The following is a 16,363-nucleotide window of genomic DNA, read 5'->3' on the forward strand; positions in this document are numbered from 1 at the left end:
CCATTTGGTATCAAATTGACAACTCTTTGGAGGTTGATGAGACTAACAAAGTTTAGTAGAACAAGAGAAAGACAACACATGTTGAAGATATTCACAGTTTGGTTGGAAAAGTAATAAAAAAAAAAAAGCTACCAATGGAGAATAAACAAGCAAAAACTCAGTCAAGAAAAGAAAAATCTAAAAAACAGAGAAAATAAAAAAACAGTTCTTTTTGGTTTTTCTGTAGAGGGCACTGTTATTAGGGATTATGTTGATCTGATTGCTTCTACTTACTCCATCAAGAGTTGCCTATGGCGGGTTAGCTCATTGAGGTATGAGGAAGAAGTGTGATCTTGTAGATCACATGCGCTCACACGCACTGTTCTTTCACCTGCCTTGTGCTGCAGCTCAGCTGGCCCGTCTTCTCCACGCAACAGCTGCACTAACTGCACAAGATTTCACATTATAACCGATACACAAGCTATATGTAGTTGAACCAAAGTTCAGATTTTGGCTTTAGCCTCTAGGTGAAGATGTGAAGATTATATGTACCATACCCGAGTCATGTCAGGTCGCATAGCGGCTATATGATGTATGCACATGGAAGCTGTTAGCATCACTCGTTGCATCTCTGTTGGATCAAACTCATTTCCTAGCCTAGGATCCACAATGTCCTCCATGCTGTTCTTCTCAAGAAAAGGTTTTGCCTGCATTACGTACCAAATCGCAAAAGGTAAAAAAAAGACCCACAGCTGAAACTTTGATGACTCTAAACAAAGAGTTCTAGATACATTACCCATGCAACAATGCTCTGCCTACTTGCTGTATCGACAGCTCGGCGACTAGTTATGATCTCTAGAAGTAATACCCCAAAGGCAAACACATCAATCTTCTCATCAACAATGCCGTGCATAAAATACTCTGGAGCTAGATACCTGGAGGAACAAAGAGCCAATGAAACCCGGTTTTTAATTTTGAACATCAAAGTTGTTTTTCATCAAAACTTAGAAGCTTTCTCTCTTTTACCCGAATGTGCCTTCGATTGGGAATACAACATGATGAGGCCAGTTCTCTGGGAGCCATTTTGCAAGTCCGAAATCTGAAATCTGTTAATGAGGTACACATGGTTCTCAAACCAACCTAATACCAAGAAAATTGTCAGAGATGTTGGTCAAAGATCATGTACCTGAGCTTCGTAGTCTTGGCTGAGCAATATGTTAGAAGCTTTGATGTCACGGTGAATGATCCGTCTTGGACAAGCATTGTGAAGATAACTCAGACCATCAGCTATACCTAGAGCCACTTTGTACCTTATCTTCCACGCCAGACACTCCTCTGATCCTACAAAAGATCAAAGAGACAACAAGCAAGATCACAACATTGTCTAAAGATACTATACACATGATTTCCAGTTAAAAAAAAAATGACTTTAAGCATACCAAAGAGCCATGAAGCAAGACTGCCATAAGGAGCGTACTCAAGCACAAAATGCAAACCGCGATCACTGCTGAAACCACGAAGGCGAGCTGCGTTTGGGTGGTTTACATGTGCGATTATACCAAGCTCTGAAAGGAAATCGCTAACTCTTTCTTCTTCTTCCTTGGCGTGACTCATCAGCTTCTTGATCGCCACAGTCTCACCATCAGGCAAAACCCCTTTGTATACCTCAGCATGTCCTCCTTTTCCAATCATGTTCTCTAACAAAATCCAAAACAAAACAGAGTTTTTACATCAGAAACTCAGATTCTCACAAGGGTTTGTGTTTATTTTGTCTTTACCAGGATTGAAATAGTCAGTGGCTGCAGCGAGCTCTTCGTAAGTGAAGTTTCTCCAAGAAGGTTTAGCCATGAAGAAGGCTTCGCTAGGGAAGGCCGCATTATTATCAGAGGGAGAGAACTTAGGTTGCTTACGCCGCAAGTTTTTACGGGTAAGTTCATAACTTGCGAGAAGAGGAATGACTGAGAAACGTCTCATGGACTTCTTCTTGATAGATTCAATCATTTTGTTCCATTGAAGACCATGGTAATATGAAGACGAAACGTTCTTAGGAGTATTTGAAAACGGTGACGTTGCAGATGATTTATCATCAGGCGAACACGAGCTACAACTACTGTTGTCAGAATCTGAAACGATAGCTGCGTTACCGAGAACACCTCTTGGAGATATCGAATCTTCGAGGCCTAAGTCGTTCCTATGAAGTTCTATCTCTTGATGATCTTTGCTTTCTTTGTTTTCGTTCTCTGTGTAATGATGTCACATGGAAATACAAAAAGTCAGTTCTCTATATTCATAAAACCCAGAAAATATAAATTTGGAAGACAAAAGACAAAAATTCCATTTTCTTAAATAGGAAAAATAACTTAAGCTTTATGTATAGTTTTTACCTTCAACAGCCATCATAGCTCCAATCCTCTGAGATTTATCTCTAATAAGAGAATAAGCCCTTGAATTAAATTACACTCATATATCCATTGAACAAATTTCCCAAAAAAAATAATAATAATACAAAACAGAGAAGAAGAGAATTAGGGGAAACAGAGAAAACAGAGGTTTCTCTTTTTTTTTTTTTTTTGTTGTTTCTTTGTGAGAGAGAGAGAGGAAAAAAAACGAAATAGTTATTCTTGGAAGAAAAAGAAAGTTATGAGGAAGAGTCAGCTTTTTTGCTGAGTGGAGATGGATTGGAATCTAGGCTATATTTATACAACTCCAACGTGCAAATTCCAACTCTTTTTGTTTTTCATTTCATTTCAACTGCAAGTCAAGTCAAGTTTTGTTTTTCTTGTTTTTGTTTTGTAATAATATTTCTGGTTTCTAGATTAGTTAGTACGATCTTTAAAAGTTTATTAGTTTCTGAGGAAGAAGATGAAAGGATTAGAGATTGATGCCGTAACTAACGCCTTTACGATGTACGAAAACATCGACGGTTTTGGATACTATAATAATCTATCTGGAGCTGGTTTGTGGGCATTTTAGTCCAAAATAAATTAAGACACAGCACCTTTGCTTGGTAATGAAACTGAGATTTTTAATACTATTAAAGGGGTTTGTTCAGATTATATTTCACTCAAATTATATTCTCCGCAAAATAGCTATAACTCGTGATTAAGAAATAAATAGCCCATGTGATAATATGGACTTTTTTTTTCTCACCAGCAGTACAGCACACACCCTTAAGCTATTTTATTCTTACATTTGAGTTCATGTTTTTACAACTTCACCGAGGTTGAAAGCGTCGGAGCATTCGGGTTAATCGTTTATAAGTTTGAATGACAGCTTAATATTTTTGATGTACGTAGTATGGTTTAAAACGACGACAATTACAAAGGAAGTAAGAGGATCTAAATATGTAATGTATGGATTTGCACTTATAGGAGTTGACAAAATTTAAAATTGACAAATGGTGTGAGTGTGCTGTCTGATTCTTGATTCTTCTTTATATTTTCAATTTTTCGTGGCGGCATAAAGAGAGGAAACATATGGCAGACAAATTTTGACTACAAAACTAAGCCATCGACCATTAATATCATTTTTTAAAATATTAGACCATGTTTTATACCTCATTTTTTCATTTACAAAACCTATCACTTTCGAGCTTTTTATACAAAAAAAGAAGTTTCTACTACATAATCCCTGTTATTAATGATTTGAAAGGCTGATAAAACAAGAGTTATCCATTCGTAATGATGGCTATAATTGTTTTGGTTTAGGAATAAAATTATCATATTTCTTTCTTACTCAGCGTAACCATAGTCATGCGGGACAATATGGACCTACCTCAGGACTTGTATGTACCAACTAATGGGACTGCAAATAATAAAAACAAATCTTAATGTCTTCTTATGTGGATGGGTTCCTTAATTTCCGAGGATTAAAATGAATTTATGAGAGATACTGTATCACCATATACTATTAGGCGTGGAAGACAAATAAGAAGGAAAAAGTGAGTTATATATCACAAAAGGGCATTAAAAACAACTAACTTTCTTTAGAGACAACCCAAGTCAGATGTTATATTTAACCCCTTATTTTTAGCACTTGTGTGTCTCGATACGCCATACTCAAAAAATTCATAGTACATTGAATGTCCATTCATATGAACAGTTCGGAATTTTTTTTTCACAATATACAGTACACAAATTGTCCAGACGCAAAAGAAACCTTGTTTATCTATTATTCATCATGCTAATTCAATAAGCAAATTTTTAAAACAAACAAAATGACTCGGTATTATAAATTTGGTTGTCTAGAAGTAAATTAGTGGTAGTAGTAATTTAGTCTTTGCATAAAAACAAAACGAGCACAGTGTGAGTAGGGAAGATTAATTGTGTTAGTTGGTGAACTTTTTTTTTTTTTTTTTTTTTTGGTCAAAATGTTAGTTGGTGAACTAAACCCGTTAATATACACCACAACCATCAATTTCTCAAAAATAAAGATCCCAGAAATTAAAAATCGCCACCAAACTCACCAATGTGAATTTCAGTTAGAGAGAAGTCAGTTCAACCGTTTTTCTCTACGCTATAGACATCCATCTGAATAAGTACAATATATATGTTAGGATTATTAGTCTCAAGAAGCGCCTGTAGCTCAGTGGATAGAGCGTCTGTTTCCTAAGCAGAAGGTCGTAGGTTCGACCCCTACCTGGCGCGTGTGTTTCCTTATGTTTTTATTTTTCAAATTTTATCATTTACTTCTTTTGAGTTTTATAATAAGGCCCAACCTAAAAAGGAGCGAAAGACACCAAAAACAAAACTGAAGACGATATGCAAATAAGAGATCTATCAGTTTTCCCCAAGTAATAGATTACAGAAGCACAAGGATTCATTCAGTACAACACACACACACACACAGAAGAAACAGGAAAGATCAAATAATACAGAAGGCAAAAGACTAAAAATACAGCACACACACACGCACACGGAAGAAACGAGAGTAAAGAAAAGGCTTTATATACACAGCAACAACGGATCTGCTTAACGACCATGTTGAGCACTTGAAAACGTTACTGTAGCTCCACCAGAGCCTACTGATGTAGTACTCGAAGATGATACGTGATAAGTAGCAACAGGCATTTTGTTCGGAAGATGAGGCAACGGTGCTTCAAGATTCAAGACTTGGATCGCTTGTTTTATCGAAGGCCTCGAGTTTCTATCTGGATGAGTACACCATAGCCCTACAATCATGAGACATTCTGCTTGCTTTTCATCGAAACCATCATTCCTGAGTTTCTCATCAATTATTGTGATAACTTCTCCTTTTCCGTAGAGATCCCACACTTTCTCTACAAGGCTTGTTTCAGGCTCCATTTTTCCTTGTCTTGGATCCACAGATTTTCTTCCTGTAACTATCTCTAATGTAACAACTCCAAAGCTATAAACATCAGATTCTTTGCTCGCCCTCCCGGTGCTTATGTATTCAGGAGCCATGTAACCAAACGTTCCTGCTAACCCTGTAGTCTGCGGACCCAGCTCATGGTCCATCAATCTAGCCAACCCAAAATCACCAAGCTTGGCATTGAAATTGGAGTCAAGCATCACATTACTCGCCTTGATGTCTCTGTGTATAACACATTGCTCCCACTCCTCATGAAGATAAAGCAGCGCAGAGGCAATACCGATAGTTATCTTGCACCTCACAGGCCAAGCGAGATGCGGCTTTTTACCAAATAGATGGGCATCAAGGCTACCATTTGGCATGAACTCGTATATCATTAGAAACTCATCTTTCTCATGACACCAACCAATGAGTTGCACAAGGTTTCGATGTCTCAAACTGCTGATTATCTTTACTTCGGTTATGAACTCTCTTTTTCCCTGCTTAGATCCGCCAGCAAACTTCTTTATCGCAACCATCATATCTAAGGCGTTTAAGTACCCTTTATAAACCTCTCCAAACCCTCCTTCCCCTAGCTTCCTATCATCTGAGAAGTTGTTAGCGGCTGATGCAAGATCTTTATAGGTAAACCTTCTTGGTCCTGCTCCTCTTTCAAGATCGTCATTTATCGATGTCAAGTTTGCTGTCTCCTCTGCTTTCTTCTTCCGCTGCTTCCGTTTCAAGAAGACGATGAGAGAGCCAATTATGAAGGTAAGCAAAACAAACCCTGAAACTGAAATACCAATTATCATCCCCTTCCTGTCATTCTGAATTTTTTTTATATCTCTTAGCTCCAGGTTTGAACTGAACTCCCATGACAGAAGTCTATTTCCCTCGGTGACCCCTCCAGATGTCGCAGAAAACCCAATCGTAACTTCTGATGGCAGTACCTTTGAAAGATCAATGATGTAAGATAGGCTTGAACTCTCCTTGGGATCAGACGTTAGGTCGTAAGTCCAAGAGACACTCAAGTTTCTTCTAGCAGAATCATAGAAGATCAGCACACGGCCTATATCTTGGTTGTGTGAGGTTGCATTCCAAGAAGTGGAGTTAGAGGAAGCAAGAGAGTTGTTGTTGATTCCCACATGAGATTTCATGTCGAGAGGATCCCATTCTGAATTACTATATGTGTCGAATTCGACATGAACGAGTGGGAAAGAAGAAGATCGAGCGTTGCTTTCATTGAATAGACCCAAGAAACCACCAGCTGAGTTGGGAGGCAATTCGATTCTTGCTGGAGCTAGAAAGAAAGCGAACCCATGACCATAATTACCGTAGGCAACATTCCGGGTATCAATTCTGAAGGAGAAACGGGTACTAAAATCCGAAGGCTTACCAGTACCCGGATCCCATAAGGGAATCTGCTTACCATAAGTAGCCCATCCGGCACGGCAGGTGTAGTCTATGTTGGTAAGCTCAACAGCCCCGTTTGCTCTTGCATCTCCTTGGTACACTATTTCCGAAACCTCTGACCCAAAACGAGATATGTTAAACTGAACTGAACAGACAAAAGGGAGAACCAAAACAAAGAAAAAGAACAGGATTGAGTTAGCCATCTACAAACAGAAGCATCTATATTAGCACAAGAGACAAAGATGGTGCTACTGATATGTATACTTAACACCAAGTCAATGACTAAACCATGATTATAAGAACGAATTCATCTAGTGCGTGATCCCAGCTATCACAGGAATTGTTTTTTTTTTTTGATAAACAACCATTAAGTTACCAAATAGTTGACCTTAAGAGTAAATAAATCATAACTCTGTCTGATTGCTTAGGCATATGATATGACAGATTATATAAAAAATGAGGAAGACATGTTTGATGCTCATCCTTAAATTTTAAGAATAGCTTAAAATAATCACAAAAGTAACTAAGGCATATCAAAGAGAAGACCTTTTTTTATCCCCTCAAGCCAATGGTTGAATAAGCAGAGTCAAAGTTTAGAGACTTAACAAAGAAGGGATCACATGAAAAGTGGAACATTGACACAGTTATTCTCCACAGAACAAGTTTATGCACGACCACAATTAGTCATGGAACAAGAGATGATTAGTGACGAACACAGATGATTCATATGTAAAAAACTCAAGAACATGTCAATGCACGATGAGAAGAAAGGTCAAAAGATCTATTCTTTTTGAGAAAAAATCGAGTAACACCACCATTATGAGTCAATGACAAAAACCTAGGATTAGAAAAATAAGATAGCCAGCTCAAACCTCAGATAAAACTAAATTAGCAATCAACCTTAAAAAGCCATACATTTTTCTTTGTTTATTGCTTTTGTCAACTAATAAGTCTATCTGTTATCATGAAAGGAATGTGATAAATAATTGTATAAGAGAAAGCAAACGAATTGACCCACCAAGTGATATTCAAAATTGAATCATACGTGCAAGAACAAACCCAGATACCTAACAACATTATCTTCGAAAACGATGTAAACACTGAAAATTTTTTAAGGAACTAATTAAAATAAATTGTAACCCTGGATCATGCCTTTCAGAAAACAATAAAACTTACTATGACTTATACAGTTATCCCAAAAAAAAAAAAATTATTCCGTCGAACACTTGGTGGGCACGTCGTAAAACTAACCAAAACGACAACCTCCACGAGTCCTCCGGTTCACAGAATGATTAAAGAACAACTACAGAGAAGTCTTGATTTGACAAAATTAACCTTTAACATTTTCTCAACGCAAACGCAAGTTTCTATAATTTGTAATTTCGCCCCTCAAGTTTACCTTTAGTCACATTATCACCCCAATCTGTGTCCCTCAGATTCACGTCTCCACTACCGCCGCTTCTCAATCTCTCTCTCTCTCTCTCTCTCTCTCTCTCTCTCTCTCTCTCTCTCTCTCTCCTTTCAATGGCTTCTGAAGATTCTCTCTCATCGAATCCTCTATTGCAGAATTTTGACTTCCCTCCGTTTGACTCCGTTGATGCTCACCATGTCAGACCTGGGATTCGTGCTCTGTTGCACCAGCTCGTACGATTCTCTTTCTCACCGTCCCTTGTTTTGATGCATCGCATTGAACATTTTCGAGTGTTTATTCAGTACTTATAGTTGTTGAATCGCCCTGGATGATTGGATCATTATCGTCTTCTGCACTTTTTATTAGACTTCTGTGTGTTGTTTCTATGATCCTATGAACAGATTAGTAAAATGTTGCTCATCTGTTGTCGATTTAGCTATTGCTTGACAATTGTGTGAAATGATTTTGATGTTTTTTGTTTGTTTGTTGTATGGGGGATATTTGCAGGAAGCTGATTTGGAGCAGCTAGAAAAAAGTGTAGAGCCTTCATGGCCAAAACTAGTGGAGCCATTAGAGAAGATTATTGATCGGTTATCTGTTGTTTGGGGGATGATTAATCACCTTAAGGCTGTCAAGGACACACCCGAGCTTCGTGCTGCCATTGAAGAAGTTCAGGTAGATGATCATTGTATTCCCAAGTATTTATCTGGTCATGAGAGGTTTGATTCAAATTATGTACTCTGGTGTGAAGCTCTTACTTATTGGTGTCTACGTTTTTTGCCATCAAACACTTTCTTCAATGCTAAAAAAATGATTTTAAGTTCACTTACTAGAGTGTATTATATTTCTGTTTGGTAGATTTTATTGATTCAGACAAAAAGGAGTTCTGAATTTTGTTGTTTGTTCGGTAAATTAGGATTTAGTTTTTGTTTTCCTAACAATACTTGCATATACAGCCAGAGAAGGTGAAGTTCCAGCTTAGGTTGGGGCAGAGCAAACCCATTTACAATGCATTTAAGGCTGTTCGAGAATCTCCAGACTGGAAGACACTGAGCGAAGCTCGTCAACGATTAGTTGAAGGCAAGTAACTATGATTGGGGTATAAGAAGGAACACATTTGGTCCTTCGGGGAATCTTTTTATATTTTTCAGTGTCTAGAGATATGTGCTAATATGGTTTCTGTGTGTTTTCAGCTCAAATAAAGGAGGCGGTTCTAAGTGGTATCGCTCTTGAAGACGACAAGAGAGAAGAATTTAACAAAATTGAACAGGTTCTTTTCTAAAACTTTTGACGAATAAATGTCAACTTTGTTTAGTAAATGGATCGAGGTTTGTCACAGCTCCAAGTGTTATTAGTAATATCATCTGCGATTTGCCGCTGTCCACTATAGGAACTTGAAAAACTTTCCCATAAGTTTTCTGAAAATGTTTTGGACGCTACAAAGAAGTTTGAAAAGTTGATAACAGACAAAACAGAGATTCAGGGGTTGCCGCCATCTGCACTTGGATTGTTCGCACAAGCAGCTGTTTCTAAGGTATTAACAATATGTGAAAGATGTGTAAATTTCATGTTGATTTACATGGGTTTTTTCAGTTGTTGATTCATCTTTATATATGACCCAAGGGCCATGAAAATGCTACTGCCGACACTGGACCATGGCTCATTACACTGGACGCTCCTAGTTATCTCCCCGTCATGCAGCATGCCAAAAACCGTGCTCTGCGCGAGGAAGTGTACCGTGCTTACTTATCTCGTGCCTCTTCGGGTGATTTAGATAATACAGCAATTATAGACCAAATCTTGAAGCTTCGACTGGAAAAGGCTAAGCTTCTTGGTTACAGAAATTACGCTGAGGTATAGTTATTTAAGTGAAGCTACTCTCCTTTATTCATGGGCTTAAATTTTAATGCCCCTCTCCTTGTCCAGGTAAGCATGGCCACAAAAATGGCTACTGTAGAGAAAGCAGATGAGCTACTAGAAAAGCTTCGCAGTGCCTCATGGGATCCGGCTGTTCAAGGTAACTTCTGGTGAAGATTTTCCTTAAATCAACATATTGTTGTTTAAACTAGCATTATCTGTCTAGTAAAGTATATAACAGTGTCCCTCATCACTTTTTTTGTATCCGCCTTTTAAGGCAGAACCCTAACTTTTTTACATGTGTTTGAACTCAGACATAGAAGATCTTAAGAGTTTTGCAAAGAACCAAGGTGCTGCAGAAGCTGACAGTTTGACTCACTGGGACATCACTTTCTGGAGTGAGAGGCTTCGTGAATCCAAATACGATATTAATGAGGTTCTCATCTTTATTGTTTATCTTGTGATACAATTTTATAGTGTTTTGAAACTCTTGACGCTTATCACTCACTGCTTGTAATTTTTTAGGAAGAACTGCGACCTTACTTCTCACTACCAAAGGTTATGGATGCGTTATTTGGTCTAGCTAAGACACTATTTGGAATCGATGTTGTGCCAGCGGATGGTGTGGCTCCGGTAAAATCTGGAACCTAATATGTCGTGTTTCTGCTTATGTCCATCGTGTTATCATGTTTGTTAACATGTTATATGTTATTGCCTTGAAGGTCTGGAACAGCGACGTTAGATTCTACTGCGTCAAAGATTCTTCTGGAAATCCAATTGCTTATTTCTACTTTGATCCATACTCCCGTCCTTCAGAAAAGAGAGATGGCGCTTGGATGGATGAAGTATTTTCTCGTAGCCGAGTCATGGCCCAGAAGGGTTCCTCTGTTAGGCTCCCTGTTGCTCAAATGGTCTGCAACCAAACTCCACCAGTTGGTGACAAGCCAAGCCTTATGACATTCCGTGAGGTAAGGAACACCAGTTAATAGAGCTTATATTGATCGTCGAAGAAAAGTAAATGCTGAGCATGTATGGTAGTTGGTAACAGTATTGATTACCCATGCCCGCAAGAGTTGTTTATTCTGAACTAAAAGTTACATTGGTACCTGATAAAATTTACTCCGTGTGTAGTTTTCTAAATTTATTCGACTATTGTGGAATGGTATTCACTCATGGAACTTTACATATTGGTGGCATGAAGGGCCATGCTATGACAAAATTTAACTGTCATTACTCATTAGGGGAAGCACTAGCTAGACCACTTCTCTTTTCGACCTATGTATACTTGAAATTTTAGGTGCTTTCAGAATTAATGTAGGATATTGACTTGAATTTTGATAGGCTTACTCTTATGTGTATGGTAAAGGACTCATGTTCCTCGTTCTGTATGACAGTAATACCACTTTGATTTACAGGTAGAAACTGTGTTCCATGAATTTGGCCATGCTCTTCAGCATATGCTTACCAAAGAGGATGAGGGGCTAGTGGCTGGTATCCGAAATATTGAGTGGGATGCAGTTGAATTACCTTCACAGTTTATGGAGAACTGGTGCTACCACAGGTACTTGGGTTTAACTGCCTTGTCGAAATTAATTGACAAATGTTTGGGTCTCCGTGATTTTTGCCCCTTTTACCAATACTTTGCAGTGCTGCATAGAATTTTACTAGTAACTTTGTAGTGAACATTATCTGAATATGGTTCCAGGGATACCTTAATGAGCATTGCTAAGCACTATCAAACCGAAGAAACTCTTCCTGAGAATGTATACAAGAAGCTCCTGGCTGCGAGAACGTTCCGTGCAGGGTCCCTTAGTCTTCGTCAGGTCAGTACATCCATATCAAACTGCTGATGTTCATACAATGTAGTACCAAGATACTCTTCTTCAGCGGATCTGTAGAAACACATTTTAGTGAATATGGTTCTTGCTTTGTTCCAGTTGAAGTTTGCTACAGTTGATCTGGAGCTGCACACAAAATATACGCCAGGTGGGACAGAGACCATCTACGATGTTGATCAAAGGGTGTCCATAAAAACACAAGTGATTTCTCCACTTCCTGAGGATAGATTCCTCTGCAGCTTCAGTCATATATTTGCAGGTAAATCAGCTATGTGCGCTTAGCATAGGTGTGTTCGATAGTTTGTTTCACTTACTCACCTTCTCGTTTCTTGTCAGGCGGTTATGCAGCTGGATACTACAGTTACAAGGTAAATATATTCTCTTATTTCTATATAACTCACCAGTTCAACAGACGGTTCTCTGTTGGTCAAATTTTTTAAAATCATTTTGTCGAAATGTGCAGTGGGCGGAGGTTTTGTCTGCGGATGCGTTTTCAGCCTTTGAAGATGCTGGGTTGGATGACATCAAGGTACTCTGTATATGCTGCAAAGCAAATCATATTGAACCTTTGATTCGATTTTCCAGATTGTGAACATCTCTTTGTGTTGTGAATTGAGCACAGGCTGTTAAAGAAACAGGACAGAGATTCAGAAACACTATACTTGCTCTGGGAGGAGGAAAAGCACCTCTACAAGTATAAAAACTCTTCACTGCATCTACTTATATGTATATCTACGTCGTTTGTTAACAGATCTTATAATGGTAAATACTGAACAGGTGTTTGTGGAGTTCAGAGGTCGGGAACCTTCCCCAGAGCCTCTGCTCAGACACAGTGGGCTCTTGGCTGCTTCTGCTTGAAGTATTGAAATCCTTTGGCTAGTCTCAATCAGATTTACGATTACAAAGTCATCCAGTTGTATTAAACTTATTCTACTTTTGTTCACTGAGCCTTTTCGAGACAATAAGAATGGTGTTTATGAACAAAACGAACAGAGATATTTCTTTTATCTTCCAACCATAACGCATTTTCCATTACATTGTTCTTTCTTCGTACCAACTTCTTCATTCTTCCCGAATGAGAACAAGACAAAAAGGAACAAACAAACCCTCACTCTCAAACCTCTGTTCATGGTGTCACCAATAATCTAAAGGAACTAAAGAAACTTTATCTGAAAGAGAAAAAGAAAAACTCTTCCACTTCTTGCTCAACCTAGAGATCTCTAAACTACCCTTTACATTTTTCTCTCTATCTACTCTTTCCCTAACACTCAAAATCTTTTCTTTCGAGTTTCCATCCTCATTTCCCTTTACACCAAAGTTCCACCTCCTCCAGATACTCCGATTCTTGTCTTGCTTATATCAATGTGCGTTCAAGCAAAGGAAGGTAATACGTTCTACGAGTTTCTTCCTCAACAGTGTTATTAAGGAGCTTCTTTTGCCTCCACAAATGGAGATTGGACACTATCCGCATCAGAATCACTTCCTGATGAACTTCCTGACTCCGAATCTGCATAGAGTCACACACATAAGACAATGCTGGACAAATAAATAGAACAATTAACAGAGAAATAGATGACAGGGAAAATGTGGTTACCACTAGACGAAGAACTGCCACTGGAACTAGAGCTGCCAGAAGAACTAGATCCACCACTCACAGCAGCGGCTGTACCATCCCTCTCAATCTCTACTGATGGATAATCCTCAATGGGTATATCTTCTCCAATGTCTACATCTTCTTCTCCTGCCTCCCCTCCTTTCCTCCCTCTCTTCTCAGCATTTCCCATTTCTGTCACCATAGGCTGATAATACAGACAAATATCAGTACTAACTAGACAGCAACAATAGCTGCTTTATAAAACATCGGATCAACATTTTGCTTTACCAGATTTCTTGGTGGGGTTGACGCATTCTGGATAAACCCTTGCCGCTTGATTTTGCTTGCCATCTTTTTGTAGTTAGTAACAAAACGATCAAGCTCCCACAGAGTCTCATTGTCTAAAGCTTCAATGTCTAACTCAATTTCATCGCCGTCTTGAGGTAAGTCTCTTGTTCTCTTCCTCAGAATCTGAATCAACTGTCCCAGCTTCTCAGTAGGCAATTCTTGTAGATTTACGCCAAGCTTTGCCTTTTCTTCCATCGTCATTAGCCTCTTGTTTGGATCCTTAGCCTTGGGTTTCGGTAACTTCCCTTTCCTTCCTTTATTCGTTTCACCCACTTCAAGTCGTGCTTCAACTTGGCTAACCGGCTGGGGAGGTAATGGTGGTGGTGGCTGAACCGGTGACGAAGGAGGAGATGGGACACGAGTTATCTCCATTACTGGAAGAGGAGGAGGAGGCAATGCAAGTAATTGCTTCACAGAATCTAGCTTTTTAGCTATAGAAATCTGTTCAGGTCCTTTCCTCACATGCTCCACCACCTGATTCTGATTCCACATTCTTTGGTTGAGTTCAGGTTCAGGTTCAGGTTCAAGACGAGAAGATGATCCCATGACTTTCAGCTCTTGAGCCTCGTACCTCTTCAATGTAGGGTTAAACCAAACATCAAACTGACCCAGAAGCTTCTCAGCCATCAAATAAACGTCTTGGCCCTTAGGGTTATACGACATGGCATTGGTGAAAGTCAACCTGACATCAGAAGCGAAATCAATCGGCGATCTGTAAAAGCCCTTATCCAGATTCACCTTCACCGTACCCAGATCCATAGGCTTCTTCACGATCACATGATAGTCGTGAAGCCCTAAACCTTTAACATCAACAGGATTGTTGAACACCCATGACCATTTCTGCTTCATCAGCTTTACCAAGATCTGGCCGCACGTCGTCATCATACTCTTCAAAACCTTCTCAGACATCAGATCCAAAGCCACCACATGACGCTTAAATTGAGGCTCGTTCGCATCAAACGGATTGCTTCGTTTCTGACCATGCCCAATCGTCTTCTTCTTCTTCGTCTTCGTCTTCTTCACACCAACGTCATTCGTTTCGTCAGCAAAGCTACGAGCTTGATTAGTATACACAGAGCCGCTCACGAACCCACCCGATTCGATCCGTTCTCTCAGGAACCGAACTTGCTCGAGCTCGGAATTGAGACGCTTCTTCAGCTCCCTGAGCTGACTCGCGGAGTACCCATCAAGCTCAAAGGAGACGTAGTCTCCAGAAGAAGCTAACGAATCGTCGAACTGCTTGGTGGAATTGTTCCCGCCGTAAGGATTAGGGTTAGGGTTAGGGTTGAAAAGAGGGTTGTTGATAGCATCGGAAAGGGGTTGGTTAGTGTATTTCCTCATAAAAACGGCGCCACATTGTCCCTGAAACAACGGTTCGTTTATGTTAGCCAAAACCGCCGGTGCCATACAAAAATCGAAGGGCACAAGATCATTTCAATGAGATCTCTCCTCTTTCTCACTACGCCGGACTCAGATCAAAGGGGGTTTTTTTTTATCCTTTAAATTAATTTAAAAAAGGGGTAAAAAAAAAGTGAGAAATAATCGTCACCGGAAAAACAAAGTCCGGCGATCGGAAGAAAGGAAGAGATTGGTTTGTGTTGGAGAGAGGAGGTGGAGGACGAGGAACAAGAAGGTGAGGCATCGTCTCTTCTTAAAGGACATTGAAATCTGCCCGTTAAAACGCTTAGTGTATTTCATCACCGTTGATTTGAGATCTGACGGTTGAGATCTGTTTGATGACGTTGCCCGATCAAGCTGCCCGAGTAATCTGACATGGACGGCTTAGATTGAGTTAATTGATCCAGTGACTGTTCCACAGCCGTTGGTTCGTGAGTCGTCGTGTCTCGTGTGTGTGCTTTTTTTCTCTCCTACGATTTTTTCTTAATTAAACAAAAAGATTTTGGAGACATAGGCAAATTGGGTGTCTCTGAACTGCCTCACGTGGGCCCACTTTTTTTTTTTTCTTTTATATATAGATATTCGAGGGGAGACTTGTTAATTTTTTTTGTTTCTCACTTTTGCTAGGTCAGCAGTTTCTTGAATACTCTTCTCCATTTGTTTGAAGTTATAAACTCCCTATCTCATCGTAAATTTATAAAAATGCATCACAAGTTAATTGATAGAGAGATACATAAGCGAAGCAATGAATTATATAAGAGAATTAAGACAGCTGAGGGTCAAACTCGCCGGAGTAGGTTAGGACAGACAAGAACCACCGGGATTGTTTGTTTTTAATCTTAGCCAATTTGAGGCAACCGGTCCTGATCTGATAAAATGACGAAATTACCCCTTACGAGACATTTACCAGTAAGTGAGGCTGAATCCTGAACCGTTCCTCCTCCTGACCTCTTCATTTTCTTTCCCAAGATTTTTATAACCTTTTTGAGTTTTTATAGGAAAACATAATAAAACTTTTTTCTGATAAACAAGAACTTAAGAGAGAGAGACTCGATCCAAGTTTTAAGAAGAGAGAGAGGGATGGTGAGCAATGAGAGAGAGAGAGAGAGTGACTCAATTAACATTATTTGAGAAAATAAGTGCAACTTTGTATTTATACATTTGACGAAGCTGGGTCTAATCTGGACCATTGGATCCCTTGATTTTTTTAAAACA

At 39.2% G+C, this 16,363-nt stretch overlaps 4 protein-coding genes and 1 non-coding gene across 10 annotated transcripts; 2 read left to right on the forward strand and 3 right to left on the reverse strand.

Annotated features, from left to right (window-relative positions):
• Window positions 1-33: 33 nt before the first annotated feature.
• On the reverse strand, window positions 34-2,806 carry LOC104735064 (receptor-like cytosolic serine/threonine-protein kinase RBK1). Its single transcript, XM_087482161.1, has 8 exons — window positions 2,364-2,806; window positions 1,758-2,219; window positions 1,419-1,676; window positions 1,166-1,320; window positions 1,006-1,085; window positions 776-914; window positions 537-686; window positions 34-425 (listed from the first exon to the last, which is right to left on the reverse strand). The coding sequence occupies exons 1-8, from the start codon at window positions 2,377-2,379 to the stop codon at window positions 270-272; spliced, it is 1,416 nt and encodes a 471-aa protein (XP_087338287.1). The 5' UTR covers window positions 2,380-2,806; the 3' UTR covers window positions 34-269.
• Window positions 2,807-4,552: 1,746 nt separating this feature from the next.
• TRNAR-CCU (transfer RNA arginine (anticodon CCU)) lies at window positions 4,553-4,625 on the forward strand. The gene has a single exon. It is a non-coding gene; the product is annotated as a tRNA-Arg (tRNA).
• A 115-nt stretch (window positions 4,626-4,740) lies between these two features.
• LOC104735065 (L-type lectin-domain containing receptor kinase IX.1-like) lies at window positions 4,741-8,009 on the reverse strand. Of its 6 annotated transcripts, none has more exons than XM_087481140.1 (3): window positions 7,879-8,009; window positions 6,719-6,847; window positions 4,741-6,589 (listed from the first exon to the last, which is right to left on the reverse strand). In XM_087481140.1, the coding sequence occupies exon 3, from the start codon at window positions 6,444-6,446 to the stop codon at window positions 4,950-4,952; it is 1,497 nt and encodes a 498-aa protein (XP_087337266.1). In that variant the 5' UTR covers window positions 6,447-6,589; window positions 6,719-6,847; window positions 7,879-8,009; the 3' UTR covers window positions 4,741-4,949. The 6 variants fall into 6 exon arrangements, with proteins under 6 accessions (XP_087337266.1, XP_087337267.1, XP_087337268.1 ...); XM_087481141.1 differs by having other exon boundaries at window positions 6,686-6,847; window positions 7,879-7,990; XM_087481142.1 differs by having other exon boundaries at window positions 7,249-7,969.
• Window positions 7,983-12,794, forward strand: LOC104769262 (putative cytosolic oligopeptidase A). Its single transcript, XM_010493430.3, has 17 exons — window positions 7,983-8,346; window positions 8,621-8,788; window positions 9,070-9,193; window positions 9,307-9,383; window positions 9,504-9,647; window positions 9,737-9,967; window positions 10,040-10,130; window positions 10,285-10,406; window positions 10,496-10,603; window positions 10,693-10,938; window positions 11,386-11,531; window positions 11,676-11,793; window positions 11,908-12,067; window positions 12,145-12,176; window positions 12,272-12,337; window positions 12,431-12,502; window positions 12,586-12,794. The coding sequence occupies exons 1-17, from the start codon at window positions 8,227-8,229 to the stop codon at window positions 12,664-12,666; spliced, it is 2,106 nt and encodes a 701-aa protein (XP_010491732.2). The 5' UTR covers window positions 7,983-8,226; the 3' UTR covers window positions 12,667-12,794.
• On the reverse strand, window positions 12,782-16,273 carry LOC104769261 (transcription factor GTE2). Its single transcript, XM_010493429.3, has 3 exons — window positions 13,691-16,273; window positions 13,403-13,607; window positions 12,782-13,315 (listed from the first exon to the last, which is right to left on the reverse strand). The coding sequence occupies exons 1-3, from the start codon at window positions 15,155-15,157 to the stop codon at window positions 13,230-13,232; spliced, it is 1,758 nt and encodes a 585-aa protein (XP_010491731.2). The 5' UTR covers window positions 15,158-16,273; the 3' UTR covers window positions 12,782-13,229.
• Window positions 16,274-16,363: the final 90 nt, after the last annotated feature.

Source organism: Camelina sativa, chromosome 13, assembly GCF_030686135.1.
Source record: "Camelina sativa cultivar CO46 ecotype springtype chromosome 13, ASM3068613v1".
Taxonomy (NCBI): Eukaryota; Viridiplantae; Streptophyta; class Magnoliopsida; order Brassicales; family Brassicaceae; genus Camelina; species Camelina sativa.

Excerpts from the sequence above, each read along its gene's own strand:
- LOC104735064 (XM_087482161.1), bottom strand. Across the intron at positions 1,321-1,418 it reads TCTTGCTTCATGGCTCTTTG|GATCAGAGGAGTGTCTGGCG; the intron begins GTATGCTTAAAG and ends GATCTTTTGTAG. Across the intron at positions 1,086-1,165 it reads GCCAAGACTACGAAGCTCAG|ATTTCAGATTTCGGACTTGC; the intron begins GTACATGATCTT and ends CCTCATTAACAG.
- LOC104735065 (XM_087481138.1), bottom strand. The coding sequence starts at position 6,905 with ATGGCTAACTCAATCCTGTTCTTTTTCTTTGTTTTGGTTCTCCCTTTT. Across the intron at positions 6,590-6,685 it reads CTTATGGGATCCGGGTACTG|CTCCAGCAAGAATCGAATTG; the intron begins GTAAGCCTTCGG and ends CTTTCTTTCTAG.
- LOC104769262 (XM_010493430.3), top strand. The coding sequence starts at position 8,227 with ATGGCTTCTGAAGATTCTCTCTCATCGAATCCTCTATTGCAGAATTTT. Across the intron at positions 8,347-8,620 it reads GTGCTCTGTTGCACCAGCTC|GAAGCTGATTTGGAGCAGCT; the intron begins GTACGATTCTCT and ends GGATATTTGCAG. Across the intron at positions 10,604-10,692 it reads CAGCGGATGGTGTGGCTCCG|GTCTGGAACAGCGACGTTAG; the intron begins GTAAAATCTGGA and ends ATTGCCTTGAAG.
- LOC104769261 (XM_010493429.3), bottom strand. The coding sequence starts at position 15,157 with ATGGCACCGGCGGTTTTGGCTAACATAAACGAACCGTTGTTTCAGGGA. Across the intron at positions 13,608-13,690 it reads CAACCCCACCAAGAAATCTG|CCTATGGTGACAGAAATGGG; the intron begins GTAAAGCAAAAT and ends CTGTATTATCAG. Across the intron at positions 13,316-13,402 it reads TGGCAGTTCTTCGTCTAGTG|ATTCGGAGTCAGGAAGTTCA; the intron begins GTAACCACATTT and ends GACTCTATGCAG.